The sequence below is a fragment of the Rhincodon typus genome, chromosome 21 (assembly GCF_021869965.1).
Source record: "Rhincodon typus isolate 14 chromosome 21, sRhiTyp1.1, whole genome shotgun sequence".
Classification (NCBI taxonomy): Eukaryota; Metazoa; Chordata; class Chondrichthyes; order Orectolobiformes; family Rhincodontidae; genus Rhincodon; species Rhincodon typus.
The window spans coordinates 13086734-13111733 of NC_063352.1; the positions used below are offsets into that span (position 1 = coordinate 13086734).

The 25000-nt window shown below is 39.1% G+C and overlaps 1 protein-coding gene across 1 annotated transcript; it reads left to right on the top strand.

Moving 5' to 3' along the window:
* Positions 1-11485, top strand: LOC109927692 (bifunctional apoptosis regulator; the record flags this gene model as incomplete). The annotated part of the gene is made up of 7 exons (XM_048609684.1): positions 1-272; positions 2636-2834; positions 5762-5928; positions 6542-6686; positions 7039-7215; positions 8975-9174; positions 10458-11485. Coding segments are annotated over 7 exons (1353 nt in total), but the record flags the coding sequence as incomplete, so codon positions are not given.
* Positions 11486-25000: the final 13515 nt, after the last annotated feature.

The following is a 25000-nucleotide window of genomic DNA, read 5'->3' on the forward strand; positions in this document are numbered from 1 at the left end:
GGTGATGTGGGATTCCTTAATAGGCAAAAGTACAAGCAACAGTGGGAGCTGCTGGAGAATTGTTCATTACCGGAACCATCCTGTCAGCTGTCTGCCAATGAATTTTCCTGCCATTGTTGTTATGAAATATTAGTAAACCCAACCACTCTAAACTGTGGACATAGTTTCTGCCGACATTGCTTGGCACTATGGTGGGACGCTTCCAGGAAAACAGAATGTCCAGAATGCAGAGAAAAATGGGAGGGATTTCCTAAAGTTAACATTGTCTTAAGGTACTATCAAACTTTGAATGCATCTTGTCTTTGAAATGTCTTTCAGATGCTAAGAATAAAAAGAAATGAACTCCTATTGAATGTAACAAAATGTTATGTATAATTACATAATTAATTTCATAAATAACTATTTTAGTTTTGGATTTTAAGTGGGAATGTGCAATCACCTAAGTTTTTCCAAGTGTCAGTGTTTGCTTGCAGGACTGGTATTGCTCAACACAGTTCACAGTGGTGTTTACTCAGCTTAGTTTTAGCTGGTTGGTGGAATGTTGTTGACTGTTGCAGTGACAAATTTAGATTTTGTCAATATAAAACTCTGCTAATACATTTTTTGGTAGCCAAAACCACAGCCAAACTGTTGTGGTGCTGCTGTCACTATGTATTATGGTCACCTTCTTGCCTTGGCTAGTTATCATTGATCACCCACGGGTAAAATGTTTTAATCTCCTATCTCTGTGGATAAAATGTTCAAAACACAATTACCGTAAATGTTCTGCTAGTCAGTATGTATACCATCTGTATTGCAAAGTTCTGAATTTTGTACAAGTTTTTTTTTTGTCTACTAATTACCCTGGAAACAGTCTTAGAAATACAAAGAAAGATCTTTCAAAAATATCAATTGAAATTAGTTGTCTTTGTACTAATCTTAATGGTCCTGTGATGGTACTGGCCATGAAATTGCTTTTAAACACAACCTACTTCTATATTCAATAAATGCAAGTGCTTTTGTACAAATTGTACATGAACATTACCAAAGTAAGTTTGTTTCTTTCATATATGGTATATAATTAACAAAGCCCTAGCTGTGACACCGTCTCCAATTTATTATTATTGTTACACTCTTTTGTAACTTTGCAAGTCTTGATCAGATTCTTTGCATTTTTTTCAAGTGCTGTCTTTAACTAAAATCCCACCTACGAACACTAGGGTAGGAAGCAGTGGGATAGTGGTAATATCCAGAAGCCAAGGTGAATGACTTGGAGACGTGTTCAAATTCCGCCACAGCTAGTAAAATTGGATAATTTGGATTATAAGGCTAGTCTCAAGGACCAAGTAATGAAATGACCATCAGCTGTCATTTTTAAAAAAAAAAACACCTGGTTCACTGCTCCTTCCAGTAATGTGCTTAACTCTTAATTGCCCTCTGAAATGCCTATTTAATTCAAGGGCATTTGGGGATGGGCAACAAATGTTGGGCTTGCCAGCAATGCCTGATTCGTGTGCAAAAATAAAGGAAGTGAGAAGAACCATCTTGTTTACAGTATCTGCAAGTATGAGGTACATTGCTGTTATTTCCTTGCAAGGAATTTGAATGGAGTGAAATGTTGAAGTTGGACATTGAAATTATTAGTCTCATGAATGAAACTCTACTTCACTGTTTTTAACATTTTCCCCGGCTTAATTTGATTTTGTGCCAGTTTTTCCTTGATCTGTCTTTCAGGCTGGTTGGGGTAACGTAAGAGGGCTTGGGCTTCTTCCATTTCATTTCAAAAAGGGATCTGTAGAAAAATAAATATTGTTCTAAGTACATGCAGCCTAATCTTTTTAACAATTTAAATTTTCTTCTTGGGCTAACTATTTTAACTTATTTTTATTTTGATAAAAAGTTGAATGGTGGACTAATCCAGAAATGTATAAATGTTGGATTATTTGATTACTTACAAGTTTTGGAATTTTACATTACAAGGACTCCTCTTTTTTTTTCCTTCAATTATTTTTCACCTGTCATCTCCTGATAATGTTGACTGCTGCTGGGCCAAAGATGCATGGGCACCAGGTTCCCTCCAGGTCTTGGTCTAATTGACCACTATTGAAATTTAAGACTTAGGATTGAGCTGTAACAGGCTCTTTAAACTGTCAAAGATGTAACAACTGAGCCTTTTATCTTCAATCAGTGATAAAGCATGGAATTTTCCTGTTGGGTGAAGAGTTCAGATAATGATCTGCAGCCAATTGTTGGAGCCTTAGCTTAAATTTTGAATGCGGCTCAGGCCAGGAATTGAAATCTGTTTGACTCAATGTCATGAGAGTAAATTTACCAGTGAGCCATTTAGAAGATGAGGAAGCTGTTAAAAATAAAATTGCCCCTTTCTAGGTTGCACGGTAATTAACTCTTACCTATTTTATAACCAATCACCTGCGAGGAAATGTAGAAAGCCAACAGGTTTTCAATAATTATTCTTATTCATACTAGTTACTTCTTGATTTACCACTTTTCAGCCTTTATGAAGACCTCGCCTTTGGCTGTTTTCCCCCTTCAGCTGGGACTTCTGTTTGTTTTTAAATGATGGGGAGGAAAAAAATTAAATATTCAGGTGTCTCTGGGTCATGTATATTTGTCTTGTCCTGTTCTCCTAATCCAGGGATGCTGTTGAGAAATTGTTCCCTGATGATGTTAAACGACGACAGAAGGAGATGCAGAACAACATAAAAATCTCAAGTAGCATTTTGGCTTTCCAGAAATATGGTAATGAACAATCAAAAGCTATCAACAACTCGGGTCAATGGCGACAAGGAGGTGGCTTTTTCTCAGGAGTACTAACTTCTCTAACTTGTGTGGCAGTAAGTATCCATTCATGGTTCTGTTATACCGTTTTGTGGTGTGTGTATCATCTTGTGCTCCAGTTAACTAGTTAAATCACCCTTGGTTTGTACTCTGAAGGTGCTCTAAATCAATGACATTTGCCAACCTCTTGATTTGATTGCTAAAGTTACTGCAGCATGTACAATCTGTTTTTATAAATTTCTTTTTAATTGGTAGAAAAATGTTAGTACCCCTTTCCACTTTGGGTGTCCTCTACTAAGTAAACAAACCGATTCTGCTTTGGAGAATTATTCAAGGAGTAATGATTTTTCCATGTAATTTTGTTAATTTAAAAAAATGAATCTTTCATCTGTTTTTAACTGCATCAATAGTATGGAAATTTAATTGCAACTACAATATATAAAATGGGGTTCAGTACAAATTTTTAAAAGGCTGTTAAACACCAAACTTAACTGAAGTTAGCAACTTTTTTGCTCATTTGGTATTGATATTATATGTAAAGAGAGCCTCATTTTAAAAGCAGTGTTTTCCTTATTTGCACAATATCTGACCTAGCTTATCTAAATGTAAGCACCTGCCACATCAATTGTCGAGTTTCAGAACCATAGCACTTGATAAGATGAAATGTCATTGAATTGGTTAGCTAGCCCAAAAGAACAAGGCTATTCGGCCCTTCAGGTCTCCTTAGCCATTCAATTAGATCATTTTCTGTTCTAAATTCCAAATTTCCATCTGCCCTGAAATAGTCTTTAATTCCCTTGCCTAATAAGAGTCTATCCACATCTGTCTTAAAAATATTCAATGACCTTGTTTCTGCTGTCATTTGGGGCTGTGTTCCAAAGTCGTGCATTTCTTTGAGAGAGAACATTTTTCCTCATCTCTGCATTAAAATGTTGACCCCTAGTTTTAAACTGCATTCCCAGGTTTCAGACTTGTTCACAATAACCTGCTTTCCACATCTACTTTGTCCTAACCGTGCTTATAACTCTAAGCAAATCATCCCTCACTCTTCTAAACTCCAGTGAAACTAAATCCAGCCTGTCGAATCTTTCATCCTAGGCTGACCTGTTCAATCCATCTAGAAAGCCACCTCCAAGGCATTTACATCCCAATGTTTTGTGGCTCATGCACTAGAGCACCTAGATCCCTTTGCACCTCTGAATTCTGCAGTTGTTCTCAGATTAAATAAAACTCTGCTTTTTTATTCTTCCTCCAAAGTGAACAACTTCACATTTTTCCATATTCACTCATCTATTAGATCTTTGCCCACTCAATTAACGAGGATGCACATCAATAATGGAGAGATTATATCATCTTCTCAACATAATTGCCCACCTATGTTTGTTATCTACAAATTTAACCACCATGCCTTTGTTTCCTGCAGCTGAATCATTACATAAATTGTAAAAAGATGAGGGCCCAGCCCAGGCCCTTGTAGGACTTGTTTGTCACATCCTGTCAATCAAAATATGGCTGTTCTGTGCATACTGTCTGTTTTCTGCAAGCCAACCAAACTTCTATCCATGTTTAGTATTTTACTTCTATACCATGAGGTCCTACTTTTCCTTTTGCGTCACCACCTAGAAATTCAAGTATGTCACATCAATGGGCTTCCCTTTCTTCACAGCATACTTTACTTGTTCAAAGAATTGCAATAGATCAATCTCGCTTTCAGAAAATCATCCTGACTATCCCACGTGCCCAGTTAGAACCGTATTGATTGATTCTAAAACCTTCCCCGTTGCAGACGTCAAGATAACTGGCCTTTAGTTTCCTGTTTCCTGCCTCCCTTCTTGTTAGAAGGGTTATATTTACTGCTTTCTAGTCTCATGAAATCTGTCCTCCATGTAATGAATTTTGAGATTTAACATCAACACATCAACCACCTCATTAGCTACCTCTTTTAAGACCTTAGGAAATTATTCTCCACTCATTCAGTTTACTCTACCATTTTCCTGGTGATTCTAATTTTGCCAAGTTCCTCTCTTCCTTCAACTTTCTAATTTATGGGTATTCTATTCTAAGAAGAAAACCAAAATATTTATTCATTTCACAGCTTTTTCTTTATCTACTGTTGATACTTCATTCTTACCCTCCAGAGAACCAGCCCTCCATTTCCTGTTTTCCTTTTCAGGTACTTGTAGAAATTTTTGCTATCTGGCTTTGCATTTCTCATTTGTTTCTCTCGTGCTTTAATTTTTTTTTTTGTCCTGGTTAACATTTGTCATTTTCAGCCATTCTTTATATTCTGACTGGTCATGTGACCTGCCACTTTGCACACTTCTGCTTTTTCTTCAAGTTTACCCTCCTTAACCGTGAGTGGTGGGTCACTCCTTTGACAGTTTTCTTTTTAGTGAGAAAGTATTTATTCTGAGCATTCTGAGTTATCCCTTTAAATGCTTACCACTGCATTCTAAGTAACATAGGAAAGGGATTTATCATTGAAGATTTTATTCCCAAACATTTAATTTTCAATTAAGTGGGCTTGACTGCAATGGAATTTAGATGTTCTGCTTTTAGTTCTTTTTTGATTTTGCACAAACGCTGATAAATTTCCAAATGTGAGATGTGAACTAACAAAGTTTATAAATGATGGCTAGGGATCTGTGCTCTCGGCTCAGAATTTTTCTATAGTTTATTTGAATGGGAGGAAGGAAACGATAGGTAAATCAATGCACAGGTAAAATCCCTGCTTAAAGTGACACTTTTCTTTTGATTTTTAATGAACTATATTACTATTTGTTTCATGTGTACCTAATTCCTGTATTCTTCAGCTTTAAACAATGAATCCTTTAAGTTTATGGTATAACGTTGCATTTAACAAAACCTTACTGGACATTCAAAGTTATGAATGCTTAGAGGTAGGACATTAAATAGTGATGTTATTTAAATTGCTATCACAGGGACATTAGCACTGAAGTTTTTTGGCTGCTTCTTGTTCTAGGTGGTGTTTCTAGTTTATCTCTGGAGCAGAGAAACTGAACAAGATCTTTTAGTACACAAACCTGTGACTAAATGGACTGCAAAGGAAGTGACTCTCTGGTTAGAGCAGTTGGGCCAATGGGCTACTGTTTACAAGGAAAGGTTTTTACAGGAAGAAGTTAATGGAAGGTGAGGCTTACCTTATAAATCCAGCTATGCAAGCTCATTGCCCCTAGTGCAGTTATGGACTCGGGCCTTTGGCAATTCTAATCACATTGAGAGGAACTTCAGGATGTTTCTGTCCTATAATTTTATATCGTACATGAAGCTAAGCAGTATATATCTCCGATCCAAACTGTAAGCTCTTAAACTGTCTAGATTGTTGAGCTACTTGTCTTGCACTATTAGTCATAGAAGACTCATACAGGAAATTTGCTTTCCTACTGAAGCCATCTCCATTGCTAGCCAAAAGTGTTTTGTGCCAAAGTCTTCCCTATCAAAGTTGTAGGTGTTTGGAATTCAATTCACATCCAGTGTAAGTGGTTTTCAGAAGATCATTTTTAACTAGAATTTAGGGGATTAAGGGGATCCAAAGTAGCAAGATTCTGAATAATTTTAAGATTTAATCCTAATCTATACAAAAGGCAACTGATTTAATCTTTTCAGACAAAGTTACACCAGAGCAGCGTAGTATAGTTCAAATATTGAAGCCAATTTGACAAGGTTTAGCCAATTATGTTGTTGAAAATCTCTTGTCCAGATTGTTCAAATACTTTCTGTTCTTCCATTGAATATATTTCAGGCTATTATTGACTCTAGGTGAAGAAGAGTTTTCAAAGCCTCCTTTCAACATTGAGAGACAGCTTCATAGAAAAGCCATACTCATGGAATTGGACAATGTGAAAGCACTTGGAGTGAAACCCCCTCAGAATTTATGGGAATACAAGGTAACTGTTTTTGAAATTTAAAGTCTGTTAGTGTTTTTTTTCCCCCTAGTATGCAATGAATGAAAATTTTGATGATGGGAGATATAAATATGTTAATCTGATGTTGGCACCAAAGAGGTATTTGTGCAATGTGAAGTGCATTTTGCATATCATCATCTGAGGTACATAATACTGTGGTTCTCTTTAAATTGATTACAAATAAAGTAACATTTGGGTTGCAGTTTTTGACTCGGATTATATTCTGACAGATTTATTGGTATTCTTGGCTTTTTTTTTGTAGTTTTAATTATCTAGAAATAACTAAATTCAGTTTTTTTTAATCGCTGTTGAATCCAAATGTTTATTTTTTCAGGCAATGCATGTAGGCAAGTCACTGTTTCTGCTGTATGCACTGAAAAGCTCCCCACGGTTGACCATGCTGTATCTCTACCTGTTTGATTACTCAGAAATATTTCTGCCACTTATTCACACCATTTCTCCTGAGAAAACCGAGACAACTGAGGATGCAGATATTTTTCGCAAATACTGGGTAAGGAGTACAGGCATTTTGCTTAAATGAAACAATCGTTTAAGGAAATAATGTATTTATACTAATGAATTTACTTCATTGTTAATGTTTTTTCTGCAGTACTATAACCTTAAGCAACCAAAAGGCATAGAAGTTAATTCCTTTGATTATTTTCTGAACCTTTGTATACCCTTACTCTTCACCTTTGCACGTGACATTGTACTTGCATATGTGGTGAGATGAGGATTAATTTGTTCAAGGTTTTTAGATTTAATCCCTCAAAATTTGTAGGATTATCACCTTTCTGATTACCTTACCCATACCTACAGCATCATTTGGTAACTTCTGAGTTTTAATTTCCTCTAAACTGGGTTATCTTTTCATTTTTACTGGGAATGTCTTGGAGATTTTTCATAATTGACTTTTTTGGGTTTGATTTGCAGGTCTAGGCAACTCTGATACTTGACCAAGTTGACTGTCTCGTGTTGGCTAGAGAGCAAAAATAAGAATCTTTATTCAACAGTGGAAGCTCAATGTCATCTAAATTTTTCTCACATGACTTGTCTATACTCATTGCCCTTCCTCAGTTCTCTCTCCCTCATTATTAGCCATAAGTTCACCATACCTCATTTCTTTCTTTCTTTGAATGTCACTGCCAGATTGTCTCTGTCTCTGAAATGCTCCACTCCTTGATTTGCGTCAAAAATACAAAGTAAATATTGCTGCTTGTTAAGTCAATGGATGGTAATCTGGAACAAAATTCAGGTCATTTCATTACTCCAGTCTGAGCCACAAATGTAAATTATGACATGAAATTAGTAATTGAGTATCATGTGGAACTTTGGTTTCATTGGTCATTGCTGTGCTGTGAGATTTGAGTGCTATTTAGTTGCCCTGTTTTTATTCAGAGAACTTGACTTACCATTTTAGCCTTATGCTACTACAAAAGCTTAATCATCCTAAGTGGGATGTAAGCCATTGGATCTAGGGAGTCAGTCAGGAAATTAATTGCTGTTTCATATTCTGCCCACTTTTCTGGTGGTTGGCTCACCAAAACACTCTACTTATTCATGTGTGCAAAGGAAGAACATGTGCTTTTTGCCACTTGTGTACTCTTTGAACAGCAGATTTAAGAACCAGCTGCTGAATACTGCTTTTAGAAGCTGGCAATGAGAGCACTGAAGTAAAACTTTTAAGGGGACCTTTAAACATTTGGATATGCACCCTTATGCAATATTCACTCAAAAGAGAGTTCTTAAAATTATTTTTAATAGGGCAACATACTTGGGCCTGCCTTCCTCCTTTGATATTGCTCTTACCAGAGATCGTTTCATACAACTCCTTGACAGGTAAGCCAGGGCATCTCCAGGGTATTAAGCATTTTGAATATATATTCCTGGATACCAGTAATGCACAGAAAGATGGAGTTGACTAGTACTCTGTTGACCCCTGTAAAAATGCATCATGTGTCCCTATGAGTAACCATCTCGGAATCCTGTCTGAATGCCATTTGATTGTTTTGAGTCTCTAATACATTTTAGAACAGGTTGCAGTTCGCATCATGATGTCCCAAGGTGCTGCTTTTTGACTTTAAGCAACTTAAGATGCTGGGACAAGTAACCATGTATAGTTGTCTTTTATTTACAAATGTAAGTAGTTTGACACTGTTTGTTTACTGAATTACACTCCAAATTATGTTGTGAAATTTCACTTATGAAAACTGTTGATGGATTTTGATCAATTTGTACAGTTACTTTGTCCATTTTTCTTTCCTAAAAAGTCTGAAGATATCAGCTTGAAGCAATGGGCTGAGTTCCTTGTGAAATACTCCCTAATTCCATATCAGTTAATTGCTGAATTTGCTTGGGATTGGTTGGATATGCACTACTGGACGTCACGTTTTATAATTGTGAACGCAGTACTTCTATCAGTCCTGGAAGGTTTTGCATTCTGGAGACTTTGGATGAGAGGAGGATTCAGGTATGTAAAAGTTGAAGCTGCTGCTTTTGTGGTGTTAATGAGTAACAAAGTGATTCTGTTATGATACCTGTTGAGTGTTCTGTCCCAAAATGTCAAAAGATAACGTCTTAACTTGTAGCAGGTACAGAAAAATAATCGAGAGGTGAATAGTATTCTGTAAAGAATATATATTTTAAGTGTTTTTAAAAAAAAAAGCTTAAATTCTGTTTAATTTAAAACAAAAATTGATTTAAACCAGTCTACGTATTAATCAGTTGTGAATCTTACTACCTTTTTTATTCGCAGATATCGATTCATTTATAGAATCCATGCAGTGTGGAAGCAGGCCATTTGGCCCAACGAGTCCACACTGACTCTGAAAAGCATCCCACCAGACTCACCTGTCCCATCTCTGTAACCCTGCATGGCTAATCCATCTAGCCTACACATCTCTGGACACTATTAATTATTGTAAAATGTGTAGTTTCATTTATGGATTTTCAACTTTCTTTCATTATTTCACCCTAATAAAAGACGTGATGAATTTGTTACTTAATTAGTTCTTGCCTGCCTTGACCCTTCAGCATTAATAGAAATAGCTAAAAAATCATCCTTGTTTGCCTAGCTGTAGGTGACTACCATTGCATGCCTTCTTATCCAAATACAGCCAGGGCAAGTCCATCATTGGCTTGGCTTTATTCTCTGGCGCAGATACTTTCTGATCGACAGAGAATTATCCATTGCTGCATTCTCTGCATCTACAACAATGATGATGTCCATCTATGACACAAGATTAGCTTTCACCATGTATGCTAACAAATGCTATTGACTGTTTCACCATCTGTGCTTTTAGACTGGTGTTTCATATCAAATTTGGAATAGTTCACAACTTAAAGTTGCCATCTTTGCTTTCAACCACAAGCTCTGCTACCTTGCAAACTGATTTTATTCCATTCTTTTCTGTGGCCACTGTCTTGGGCCATTTATCTTGTTCTGTTTTCAGCTGAGCTGAGGTTAGCTCATTTGTCTGGATGGCTGGTTTGCAATGCAGAGTGCCAACAGCATGAGTTTATTTATTACACTGGTTGAGGGTACCTTGAAGGACTCTCCTTCTTGATCTGTCTCCTGCCCTGAAACATGGTGACCCTTGGGTTAAACCACGATTAATTGCGTCTCTTTTGAAAGAGCAGCCTAGGCAACTTTATCTTTTCAATATCCCACATGCTATTAGTTTTGTAGCTTTTAAACCTGTTCTAAATTCGCGAACAATGAATTGTGCAAATAATTGCCGCATTCTCTTCTAGGGCTATTCCTCAGAAAATGTGGAGTCACTTCTGGAAGGTATCAAGCCAAGGAATCCTTGTTGCTATTTTGTGGCCAATAATTCCTCAATTTGTTTGTGACTGTTTATTTTACTGGGCTTTGTACTTCAATCCAATCATAAATATTGACCTGGTAGTCAAGGAAATCCGACATTTAGAAACTGAAGTCCCATGAACTTGTGACTGGAATGGTGCCTCAGAGCAGCTTATATTTAAAAAAAAAAAACTATTAATGGTGTACATCTTTGTAAATACACATTCATGGTGTCTAGGTACTGTATTTGCAAACAGATTGAAGCAAATATTCAGAAATTACTGTATAATTCAGGTTTAAAGAACTGAAATTTTAAATCTGTATTTCTATTTCAACTGTGCAGAAGGTAATATGTTATGACTGTGGACTGACTATCATTCTGTCAGAATATTATTCAGTAAAAACTACTGCAAGCAACTGATTTCCTCCAATTATAACTTCTAAATTTCTCCCTTGCCTGAATGTGTTTCCTCCTTTCAAACTTCACCCAGGAAAACCTTTGCTTTTCCATCTGGGGGAGGTCATCTTATATAATTCACTAATACTTGCAGTTCTGCAAACTGTGTGTACACAAGTCATCTTTGTTTCCTTGTGTGTCAAGGGCTAAAGTACATCATGTATCATAATGTAAATTGTGGACAGAAGACAAAGTTTCAACCCTTGTATTTAACATCTGTCTTATTTATTTAACTGAATTTTTGAAGTTGAATATGAAATCTAAATTTTTGTAATCAATTTGCTGAATACTCTATTTTTGCATTTCTTTTATGGTTAATTGTACTAGAATACTACATTGTTAAAGTGGTAAAGCTGGTTGAATGTGAATGGTAACCCACAATCTTGTTTTGTATCATTGAAATTATCAATTTCAGAAAAGTAACTAGTTTTTTTAAATGCCTAAATTTGACTTTTTACAGAAGATTAAAATTGTTGTTTGTCACTTGCATCTGTCTCATTAAAAAGGAAATGTGCAACATGTCTAGTATTTCAAAAGGTTTGTTTGATGTTTCAAAGACTACTAGGGGTTTTATTTTTATTTCCAAGATTTTCTGTTTTATGTTCAAGTATTTAAACCCTTTTATAGGTGAAATGTACCAAATCATAAAATCTCAGTTTCTTCAGCATCTTCTGTACTAATTCTACACTAGTCCACTTTCCATCATTTGGTCCATACCCTTGGATGAGCATGTCTAATGTCATAACATTCGAGTACTTTTAAAGGCTGTGGCCTTCCTGCCTCCACTATCGTCCCACACGGTGCATTCTAGATTCCCACCATCCCCTGGGGGTGAAAATGTTTCCAAGAATAACCTCTGAACCTCCTGTCTTTCACATTTCAAAATCATACCCCTTTGTTATTGACCCGTCAATTAAGGGGGTTAGCTGATTTCTGTCCACTGTGTCCATGCCCCTTATGCATATCAATCAGGTCCCCTCTCAAATGAAGAAAACAACCTAAGCTTATTCAACTTCTGTTTGTAGATGAAATAATCTATACTAGGTGATACCCTGGTGAGTCTCCTTTAAAAATTCTGCCAGTGCAGTCACATCCTTCCTATAACGTGGTGCCTAGAACTGCACATATTACCTGCCTGCTTTTATAATCCACTGCTGAGAGGCATACAAGACACTTACCTTTGACTAACATATTAACCTGTCCCACTGCCTTTAGTGATCTGTGGATAAGCACTCCAAGATTCCTATTAAATTGCATCTGCCACTGATTTGTCCATCTGATCAATCCATTGATACCATCCTATAACTGAAGACCTTCTTCCTCACTGTCAACTCATGTCCTTTAAGGATGGCAGTTTCCTTCCCTAACCTGGTCTGGCCTAAATGTGACTCCAGACACAGTAATGTGATTGACTCATAATTGCCCTCTGGATAATTAGGGATGGGCAATAAATGCTGGCCTGGCTAGCAATGCCCTCATCCTGTGATCAGGTGTTTGTTTGAATTCATTCAATCTGTCATCCATAAACTTATCTTCTTGTACGCTCGCTCTCTCGTGTGTGTTCTCGCTCTCTTCACCCCCCCCCCACAAGCGCTCAGATACTTCTCTATCATTGGGTATAATATTTATTGGAATGCAGCAGTGATCCCAGTAGTATGCCACTGTACACTTGACTGATCACTAATAAACTACCACCACCATCTCTCTCCTACCACTAAGCCAGTTTTGGATCTGGGTTACTCTGGATCCCATGTGCTTTTATTTATCAATCTCTCATGTGGAAAAGGCTTTGCTGACGTCCATATAAACTACATCAACTGCACTGCTCTCCTCCACAGTCGCCTTATTTGTTAGGCATAATCTTCCCCCTGACAAAGCTATGCTTACTATCCCTGATCAAGCATTACTACTTCATGTGGAAATAATTTCTATCCATCAGAATTTTCTCCAATAGTTTCTCTTCTAGTGATGTGAGACTCATTAGTCTGTCATTCCCTGATTTACCACTACCACCTTTCTTGGAAAGTGGAGCCATGTTAACTGTGCTCCAATCCTCTGGCAGCTCCCTTGTGGCCAGGGAGGAATTAAAGTTAAAATAAAGGTTAAAGCTTGTGTAATTTCCTCCCACCTCAGCTTGGGCTGCAACTCATTTTAGACCTGGGATTTGTCTACTTTTAAGCTTGCTAAAATCTTTGAGCATATTGCCTTTGGAAATGAAGAGTTAATGTCCTCTCAGCCCCTCTTCCTGAATTCTATACCTACATCCTCCTTGTTCAGCAATTGTGTTGCGTCAGCGAAACCTTTAAGATTTTTTTCAGGGTGTGGGCACGGTTAGCTGGACCAGCATTTACTGTCCATTAGATTGATCCGACAGGATTTCCCCTTAAATTGTAAAAAGATATCGATTATATTAAGGGAATGTAGAAAACTCTAGTAAACATTTTTCAATAAGTGTGAAGCCATCATGTTGGGTCCAAATATAGAACCAGATACTTTCTAAGTAATGGAAAAGTAGAAAGCAAGATCTTAAAAAGACTTGGTCCACATACTTGGTAAATATCATGGACAGGTACAGGAAGTAATTCCAAAAGTAAATGGAATGATGGGCTTTATATTAACAGAATTAGAATATGACTGGTAGAAGGGTATAGTGAACAAGGAGAAAAGTGGAGTTAAGATCACAACATGATCTGCTATGATTTTATGAAACTGCAGAGCAGTTTCAAGAGGCTTTTGGCCCTACTTCGTATGTTCGTATGATATGCTACAACTATACAAAGCTGTGATTAGTCCATACCTCCTGTCATTTAAAGCTGGGAGGCAATGTTCCCATCTCTGACTCAGAGACTATGGGTTGAAGTCCAACTCCAAAGTCTGAGGCTCCAACTCCTGCCTGCCTTCTCAGATAGACATAAACAATCCCACTGCACTATTTTAAGTAAAAATGGGGGCAATCTCCCCTGTGGTCCTGGCCAATACTGATCCCTCAGAAAACATCACTGAAATGAATGATGTGGTTGGAAAGTCTCGGATTAGAGGATGTAGTCCAAATGTTAGAAGCAGATGGAGGTACTGAAATTAGGAAACTATACCAAAGTAGTGGAAATTTGGAACTTTTTTCTGAGCAGCAGTTGATTGTTAATTTTAAACCGAGTTTTGTAGAATCCTATAGTGCAGAAAGAGGCTGTTCTGCCCATCAAGTCTGCACTGACCCTCCGAGGAGCAACCCAGCCAGACTCAGCCCTATGCTAGCCCGACAACCCCACATTTACCATGGCTCAGCTACCTAGCCCGCACGTAGAGTCATAGAGATGTACAGCACAGAAACAGACCCTTTGGTCCAACTCGTCCATGCTGACCAGATATTCTAAATAAATCTAGTCTCATTTGCCAGCATTTGGCCCACATCCCTCTAAACCCTTCCTATTCATATACCCATCCAAATACCTTTTGAATGTAATTATACCAACTTCCACTACTTCCTCTGGCAGCTCATTCCATATATGCACCACTGTCTGCATGTTGCCCCTTAGGTCCTTTTTAAATTCCCTCTCACCTTAAACCTATGCCCATTAGGTTCTTGCGAAGATTTGTAGCTTGTGTTGTGGGTAAGGTTGTTGACTTGCTCGCCAAGCTGGCTGGTTATAGTTCAGACGTTTCGTAACCATGCGAGGTAACATCATCAGTGTAGCCTCCAATGAAGCGATGTTGTTGTACTCTGCTTGGTATTTATATGATCTGGTCTGTTGAGGTGTTTTGTGTCTTTTATAGTTCTTTTTGGCAAGGGTTTGTACATGGGGTCTAATTCCACATGTTTATTGATTGCATAATGGGTGGAGAACCAGGCCTCTAGGAATTGCCGTGCGTATCCATGGTTGGCTTGAGCTAGGATGGTCACGTCGTTCCAGTTAAATTGATGGCCTTCATTGTCCGAGTGCACTGAAGTGAAGAAAAGTTCATTGTGTCGTTTTGCTGCTAGTGTTCATGTATCCTGATGGCTAGCTTTCTTCCTGTCTGGCTGATATAATGTTTTTGGCAGTTCTTGCCCTGTATTTTCTACACTATGTTGGTTCTGAATGTCATGGGTATAGGGTCTTTGGTCCTTGTGAGTGTTTGTCATAGTGTGGCTGTGGGTTTATGTGCTATCCCGATTCCTCGTGGTCGTAGGAGTTTTGTTGTCAGTTCCAATATGTTCTCAACATACGGTAGTGTGGCTGGTGTATTAGGGTGTATTGTGTCTTCTTGGTGTGGTCTATCTAGTAGGCACCTGCGGATGAAGTTGGTGGGGTATCCATTGATAGCAAAGACCTTGTATAGGTGCTCTACCTCCTTGCGAAGTTCAGGTGTTTTGCAGTAGGTTGCAACCCATTTGAATAGTGTCCTAACGCTTTTTTTGTGGACGTTGGGGTGACGTCAGTGTGGGTTGCCTTCCTGTTTACTGTAGATTGGAATTCCCCATTCGTCATTCGTTCTACCCTGACATCTAGTTGTAGCTCACGTTGTGGTTGAGGTTGTTGACTTGCTCACCAAGCTGGCTGTCTATAGACTAGACTCACAAGTTAGCTGATGACACAAAGGTTGGTGAAGTTGTGGATAGTGTGGAGGGCTGTTGTAGGTTGCAACAGGACATTGACAGGTTGCAGAGCTGGGCAAAGAAGTGGCAGATGAAATTCAACCTGGAAAATTGTGAAGTGATTCATTTTGGATGGTCGAATTTGAATGCAGAATACAGGGTTAATGGCAGGATTCTTAGCAGTGTGGAGGAATAGAGGGATCTTGGGGTCCACGTCCATAGATCCCTCAAATTTGCCACCCAAGTTGATAGGGTTGTTAAGAAGGCATATGGTGTGTTGGCTTTCATTGGCAGGGGAATTGAGTTTAAGAGCTGTGAGGTTATGCTGAAGCTCTATAAAACCCTGGTTAGATCACACTTGGAATATTGTGTTCAGTTCTGGTCACCTCATTATAGGAAGGATGTCGAAGCTTTAGAGAGGGTGCAGAGGAGATTTACCAGGATGCTGCCTGGAATGGAGGGCAGGTCTTATGAGGCAAGGTTAAGGGAGCTAGGGCTTTTCTCTTTGGAGTGAGAAGGATGAGAGATGACTTGATAGATGTGTACAAGATGATGAGAGGCATAGAGTGGATAGCCAGAGACTTTCTCCCAGGGCAGAAATGACTACTATGAGGGGGCATAATTTTGGAGGAAGGTATAGGGGATATGTCAGAGGTAGGTTCTTTACACAGAGTGGTGGGTGCATGGAATGCGCTGCCAATGGTGGTAGTGGAGTCAGATACATTAGGGACATTTAAGCGACTCTTGGATCAGCACATGGATGATAGCAAAATGTAGGGTATGCAGGATAGTTTTATCTTAGAGTAGGATAATAGGTCGACACAACATCATGGGCTGAAGGGCCTGTACTGTGCTGTACTGTTATATGTTCTATGTTCCACTTTCAACGAACTATGAACCCACACTCCAAGGTCTCTTCATTCAGTAACTCTCCCCAGGACCTTACCATTAATTGTATAAATCCTGCCCTGATTTGCATTTCCAAAATGCAGCACCGCACATTTATCTAAACTCCACCTGCCACTCCTTGGCCATTGGCCCATCTGATCAAGATTCCATCATACTCTGAGGAGGTAACCTTCTTCGCTGTCCTCTACACCTTCAATTTTAGTGTCATCTACAAATTTACTAACCGTTAACTCCTATGTTCATATCTGAATCATTTATATAAATGATGGAAAGCAGTGGACCCAGCACCAATCCATGTGGCATGTCGCTGGTCACAGGCCTCCAATCTGAAAATCAAACCTCCACTTACCACCATCTGTCTTCTACCTTTGAGCCAGTTCTGTATCCAGATGGCTCGTTCTGCTTGTATTCCACGTGATCTAACCTTGCTAACCACTCAACCATGAGGAACCTTCTCGAATGCCCTATTGAAGTCCTTGCACCACTTTGCCCTCATCAATCCTTTTCATGACTTCTTCAAAAAACTCAATCAAGTTAGTGAGACATGATTTCCCACAGCCATGTTGACTATCCCTAATCAGTCCTTGCCTTTCCACATACATGTAAATCCTCTCCCTCAGGATTTCCTCCAACAACTGGCTCACCACCGATGTCAGGCTCACTGGTCTATTGTTCCCTGGTCTTTCCTTACCACCTTTCTTAAATAGTGGCACCAAGTCTTCTGGCATCTCACCTGTGGCTATCGATGATTGGCTGGACAAACGGGCATAGTCAATCCTCATAACCTGCACATTTACACTGGGAGGAGACCAAGCACAGACCAGAAACCAACACAGTTGCAGGGAGAATGTGCAAACTCCACATAGACAGTCATCCAAGGCTAGAATTGCACCTGGCTCCCTGGTGCTGTGAGGCAGTAGTGCTAAACAATGAGCCACTGTATTGCCCTATAAAGCTCAGCTTATGTGAACTCTTAAGGCACAAATGTCTCGTATTATTTCTCTCAGAGTTGGGGAATCTCCAATTTTATCTCATAACTGTCTATCTGGATAATTAAGGATGAGCAATAAAAGCTGGCCTAGTCAATGATGCTGCCAAGGACAAGGAGAAAACTGGAGTTAAGGCCATAAATCAGTTCAGCCATGATCTTACGAATGGTGGTATAGGATCAACAAGCTAAATTTTGTAGCATGCTATATTTTCCTAATCAGCCTGTTCAGAGATGTTATTACATACCTCTGGAGCAGATGAGACTTGACCCCAAGCCTCCTAGCCCAGAGGCAGGAACATTATCACTATACCAAAAGAACCCTACTATTTTGTTAGATTTTTGTCAACCAAAGATATAGAGAGATCATAGATTCCCTACAATGTGGAAACAGGCCATTTGGCCCAACAAGTCCACACCGCTCCTCCGAAGAGCAGCCCACCACAACGCATTCCCCTACCCTTGAATTTCCCAATGTCTAACCCACCTAACCTAAATACCCCTGGACACTACGGGCAATTTAGCATGGCCAATCCACCCAACCTGCACATCTTTGGTCTGTGGGAGGAAACCAGAGTACCCAGAGGAAACCCACACAGACAGGGGGAGAACGTGCAAACTCCACAGACAGTCGCCTAAGGGTGGAATCAAACCCGGGTCCCTGGCACTGTGAGGCAGCAGTGCTAACCACTGTGCCACATATGAGGTAAAAATGGGTATATTGAGCTCATCATTGATGAGGCTATGATCTAACTGAATGGGAGAACAGATTCAAGAGGCAGCCTTATGTTCCTATATTCCAAAGAAATGTGTTTCTTTCATTATGATTCATGTTCTGTGGAAAAGATTGGTCTACAATAAGAAAGGTCAGAAACTGTGTCCATCATATTCAAGCATTTGCTGTGTAGTTGCAATTTGTTACTATTGCTAATTAATCATCTGGTCCTGCTGATTTGAGGCAAGTTTAAGGGATATGCCACTAATAAATTGGTTATCTGGAAGACCTGCACACAGCTAACTTTGCATAGCTCTGCTGCGTGCAGTAAAGATGTGATGTGGAATTAAACTTGGGGACTTTTAAGAGCTGGAAGAAAGGGGAAAGATTACATACCCTGCTTTTCAAATGAAATTATTTGTTTTCATTGTCCACTGAAACTGCAAGTTAATGTCATATTAACTGTTAAAACAAATACCAAAGCCAGGAAACATTTCAGGAAACGTGAAAAGTTCGCTATCGTAGAATGTTATTTGGATTGAAGGAGCAAAACCTATTGGGAAACCAGCCTTACAGCAGGGAAGAGCAACTTGATGAAATTACAATCATGAGTGAAGTGGTACTAAGCAAATGGACAAGGAGGCTCAGGTCCAGAAAGATTCCATCCTGGGGGATCTTTGATTGATAATGAAGTAGTAAATGAGTTGGTGTCATATTCCAAAGTACCCTAGATTCAGGGAAGGTTTCATCAGACTGGAAAGTAGAATACATGAACCCTCTGTTGAAGAAGGGAGGGAGTCAGAAGGCCAGTTAGCTTGACGTCTGTTGTGGGAAAGGTGGTAACATCAATCATTAAAGAGATCATTGCTGCACAAGTAGAAAAATCTCAAAGTAGTTGGGACAGTCAGCATGGTTTTGTTGAAGGAAAATCATGGTTAACCAATTTATTGGCATTCTTTGAAGGAGTAACATATGCTGTGGATAAATAGGAGCTTGTACACATACTGTACTTGGATTTCCAGAAGACATTTGGTAAAATGCCACATCAAAAGTATTGCAGGAGATAAACACTCATGGCATCAGGCATAACACTAGCAATGATAGAAGACAGCTGGCAGAAAAGACAGTATGCATAAATAGATGTCTGATTGGGAGGATGTCATGAGTGGAGTCCTGCATGTGTCACCTCAACTTCAAAATTTACATCAATGACTTAGATGGCATTGCAGCTCAATTTAAAGATGACATTAAGATAGGTAAGAAAGTTGTGAAGAAGACAAGAAAATTGAATGCAGATATAGGTTGATTGAGTTAGTGGGCATAAATCTAGCAGAAGGAGTATTATGTGGGAAAATGTGAGGCAGTGCACTTTGGCAAGAAGAATGAAAAACCAGAGTATTATTTAAACAAAGAACAACTGCAGAATTCCACAGTGCAGAGGATTTAAGTGTTCTGGTGTGTGTCACAAAAAGTCAGGATACGGACACAGTATGAAATCAAAAGGCTAATGGGATGCTATCCTTTATTATGAGAGGAATGGAACATATAAGTAGGGAGGTTATGCTTCAGTTATAAAGGGCATTGGTGAAACTACATCTTGAATACTGTGCACAGTTTTGGTCTCCCAATTTAACAAAGGATGTACATTCAGAGAAGGTTTACTGGATTGATACCACAATTGAACAGGTTGTCTTAGGAGGATAGGTTGGGCTTATCTTACTCTAGATTAGTGAACGGTAGCTTGATTGAAGGTATAAGATCCTGAAAGGACTTAAAATATAGAACATAGAACAGTACAGCACTGTACAGGCCTTCGGCCCACGATGTTGTGCCGACCTATTATTCTACTCTAAAACAATCCTGCATACCCTACATTTTATCCATGTGCCTTTCCAAGAGTCGCTCAAATGTCCCTAATGTATCTGACTCCACTACCACCACTAGCAGCGCATTCAACACACCCACCACTCTCTGTGTAAAGAACCTACCTCTGACATATCCCCTATACCTTCCACCAAAATTATGCCCCCTCATAATAGTCATTTCTGCTTTGGGAGAAAGTCTCTGGCTATCCACTCTACCTATGTCTCTCATCATCTTGTAGACCTCCATCAAGTCACCTCTCATCCTTCTTTGCTTCAATGAGAAAAGCCCTAGCTCCCTCAACCTTTCCTCATAAGACCTGCCCTCCAGTCCAGGCAGCATCCTGGTAAATCTCCTCTGCACCCTCTCTAAAGCTTCCACATCCTTCCTATAATGAGGTGACCAGAACTGAACACAATATTCCAAGTGTGGTCTAACCAGGGTTTTATAGAGTTGCAGCATAACCTCACTGCTCTTAAACTCAATTTGCCTGATAATGAAACCAACACACCATATGCCTTCTTAACAACCCTATCAACTTGGGTGCTAACTGTGGGAAATATGGGTGTGAACCCCAAGATCCCTCTGTTCTTCCACACTGCCAAGAATCCTGCCATTAACCCTGTATTCTGCATTCAAATTCGACCTTCCAAAATGAATCACTTCACAATTTTCTGGGCTGAATTCTATCTGCCACTTCTTTGCCCAGCTCTGCATCCTGTCAATGTCTCATTGCAACCTACAACAGCCCTCCAACACTATCCACAACTCCACCAATTTTTGTGTCATCAGCAAACTTACTAACTCACCCTCCCACTTCCTTATCCAAGTCATTTATAAAGATCACAAAGAACAGAGGTCCCGGAACAGATCCCTGTGGAACACCACTGGTCACCGAGCTCCAGGCTGAATGCTTTCCATTTACTACCAGCCTCTATCTCCTATTGGATAGCAATTCTGAAACCAGACAGCCAAATTTCCCTGGATCCCATGCCTCCTTACTTTCTGAATGAGCCTACCATGGTAACCTTATCAAATACCTTGCTAAACTCCATATACACCACATCCACTGCTCTACCTTTATCAATGTGTTTTGTCACATCCTCAAAGAATTCAATAAGGCTTGTGAGGCATCACCTGCCTCTCACAAAGCCATGCTGACTATTTCTAATCAAACTTGCTTTTCCAAATAATCATAAATACTCTCTCTCAGAATCCTCTCCAATAATTTGCCCCCCACAGAAGTAAGACTGACTAAATAGGATTATTCCTATTCCCTTTCTTGAACAAGGTAATAACATTTGCCACCCTCCAATCTTCTGGTACTACTCCAGTGGACAGTGAGGACGCAAAGTTCATTGCCAAAGGCGCAGCAATCTCTTCCCTCGCGTCCCGAAGCAACCTTGGGTATATCCCATCTGGCCCAGGGGCCTGATCTATTCTCATGTTTCGCAAATTTTTAGCACATCCTCCTTCCTAACATCAACCTGTTCGAGCATATCAGCCTGTTTCACGCTGTCCTCACAAACTACATGGTCCCTCTCACTAGTGAATACTGAAGGGAAGTATTCATTCAGGACCTCCCCTACCTCGTCCGACTCCACACACAAGTTCCCTCTACTATCCCTGACTGGCCCTATTCTCACTCTGGCCATCCTCTTGTTCCTCATATAAGTATAGAACACCTTGGGGTTTTCCTTAATCCTACCCGCCAAGGTTTCTTCATGCCCCCTTCTAGCTCTCCTAAGTGCATTCTTCAGTTCCTTCCTGGCTACCTTGTAACCCTCTAGAGCCCTGTCCGATCCTTGCTTCTTCAACCTTAAGTAGACTTCCTTCTTCCTCTTGACTAGATGTTCCACATTCTTGTCATCCAAGATTCCTTCACCTTGCCATCCCTTCCTTGTCTCAGTGGGACAAACCTATCCAGCACTCGTAGCAAGTGCTCCCTAAACAACCTCCACATTTCTGTTGTGCATTTCCCTGAGAATATCTTATCCCAATTTATGCTCCACAGTTCTTGCCTAATAGCATTGTAATTCCCCCAGCCCCAATTAAATATTTTCCCATACCGTCTGCTCCTATCCCTCTCCATGACTATAGTAAAGATCAGGGAGTTGGTCGGTTGGATGTGGAAGGGATGTTCCTCTTGTGAGTCAGAGTTGAGCTATGAGGCACTCTTTTAAAAGTTTTCTTTTCAGGGCAGAAATGGAAATCATTTTCTCTCAAAGGGCTGTGCAACTTTGGAACTCTGCCTCAGAAGACAGTGGAGGCAGCTTCACTGAATATATTTAAGACAGAGGCAGATATATTCTTGGGCAGGGGAATCATGAATTATCAGAAGAAGATGGGAATTTGGAACACAAACAGATCAACCATGATCTTATTGAATTAAGGAGCAGTCTCGAGGGGCTGAATGGTCTACTTGAGCTCCTATTCCATTTATTTGTAAGCCATATAGACAATTCTTTTTCGAAGTGTCAGTCTCTTATTTCAATATGTATTAACAAACTTACTACATCAGCAAAATAATTTTTTTTATTTTGCCGACAACTAGGTTTCTGTACTAGACACAATATCCAGACTGAACTGGTAGACAGATCTCTTGATGGTGCACATTACTCATGTCACCACTGGTTTGGTATGACAAGACACACAGCAAATGCTTAAAAATTCACTGTATTCTCACCATCTCTCCTACAGTGACATAAGCATAATTGTCAGCTTATCAGAAGAGTTTCATACTTCTAAATGCACATCATGTTACACCAGCACATAGAACATTTACATCAATGAGATAGGCATCGACTGTCAATGTATATCATCAAAAATGCAAAATCAAAGACCACTTCCGCAAATTATGTTTATGGATGTTGCCGTTCAGGTGGAATAAGTATTGATAAGTGACAAGTCTCAGGAGTATGCTGACTACGATTACAAAGGTTGAGTTTTCCAGCTATCAGTGCAAACTGGAAAAGTCTCTAGGTCATTCCCTGCGCCTAGTCTAATCCTTTTTGTTGTTAACCACAATATGGATGTACAAATTGAAACTTGAACCATAAGAAAGCATGGCACTTTATCACTAATTCTGTTGGGACCAATCATGAGACAGGCGAGAAACAAAAATAAACACTTCTATAAGCATTTTGTTATTTTATAGTAAGTCTTAAGTTACGTGTGCATTGAAAGTGCATTCAAGCAGGTTTTAAACAGAAAGAGGCTATATTTCTTAAGAATTTGAAAATGTAACATTTGTATTAAAAGTTACAAAAGAACATAGTTCAATGTCAATACAAATGTCTAAACTAGACTTATTAAATGTAAACTGGACTTTTGCACATGTTAAAATATTTTAAAACTAACAGACAGATGCTTTGATATTGTCTACAGAAAGTATTGACGTAAAAATGCACAAAAACTATGCAGTGTCATTGCGTGAGCTGCAGGTTGTGGCTGGTTTTTAATCCAGATTACAGTACTAGCTATAACATGCTCTGAGTCCAGAGTTCAAGATAAGAGTGTTGATTCTAGGAGGTTCATGATCACAGTTACCTAAAATAGTCAGTCGATGATTTATTACAACTTTCTGATAGTATGTTGAGAAGCAGCAGTTTGAATATGGTACATTAATTAATTAGGAAGGGAAATATACATCCTGTGACAGTTGAGGATGCTTTTCTGATCTCAGAGCTTTTCTGTAGAATGGGAGAGGAGAGGAGAGGGGGCATGCTCCCACATCGCAGTGGTCCTCCAGCTTTCTGTGGTGGTCTCTGATAAATCTTGGATGGTCTCGGTAACAATAGTGTTTGTTCCTCCCTCAGGCTGATGGAGGGGAAATCCTAGTCTTCCCGCAGGGAAGTGGTTGGCTCATCTCCCTGGATGTTCTTGCTCCTTCCTCCCTTCCCAACCTGTTAATATGTCTTTATTTTGGGGCTGGCCATCAATAGTATTTCATTCTCCTGTCTAACCCATCTTAGACAAAGGCCATGGAACAAGTTCTCATATGTCAAATGATTGTTGTCCTTTTGCCCACCTCTACCTGAGGGTTAGTTTTCATTCTTTCTGGGACCAAAAACCTTATTTCTGGTACACTATGTTGACAATGGGATTGAGTGACATCTGATAAATCGTTGACGTGAGTCAGAACCTTGATTATTCTTCTGTACAGATTTCTATACATTTTCAGAAGGGTGGTTACTGAGGTGGCACAGTTAGATGAGGTCTCATGCCATGCAGAAAATAGCAAATAATGGAATGCTGAGTTAACACAGCTTTAAGGAGACTCCCCCCACCCCTGACAATTCTCAGCAAAGGCTTTTGAGAAAACATATTATTCAGCTATACTAGGTCAATAGGTACAATAAGGCAACCTTTTCCATTTCCATTCATTCCTGAAGCCTAATCTTACAGGTCTGCTTCACTGCAATATTGTTCTCCCAATGTTTAGTAGTGACAGGAAACTTGTGTAAAATTTTAACACTGTATTAAAAACAACAAGAAGTTTCAAGCATGTTCTGTCTGCTTTCCATATGGGTCTCAATAGTTTGTATTTGCTTTACTATAATTCCCCTCAATAACTTTGTAAATAACTGGAAGAGTATAAACTATTTGACTTTTGACAATGTCATCATTGTATTAAATGTAGTATTTGTTCTGAATGGATTACACAGTAAGAATGCATCTGTTTGCTTTGATCTGTACATGAATAAATTCTTGATTATCGTACAAATAATACAGATAGATATTTGTTTAAAGCTTCTTCAAATGTAATGAGAAATCTTAGTTGTTAATGATGTGCTATGCAAATAAATCAAGAAAGTTTTCTTGAATTTTGATGCCATTTTTAGTCTGATTTAAAGAAAGATCAGTTCTTATATGACATCATGAAAATATTTCCATTTGTGATGGGAGTCCGAAATTGTGAGCCATAAATGTATTCAAAAATAAATCCAATATAGAATTCAGGAGAAAGGTGATAATTTGGTGACA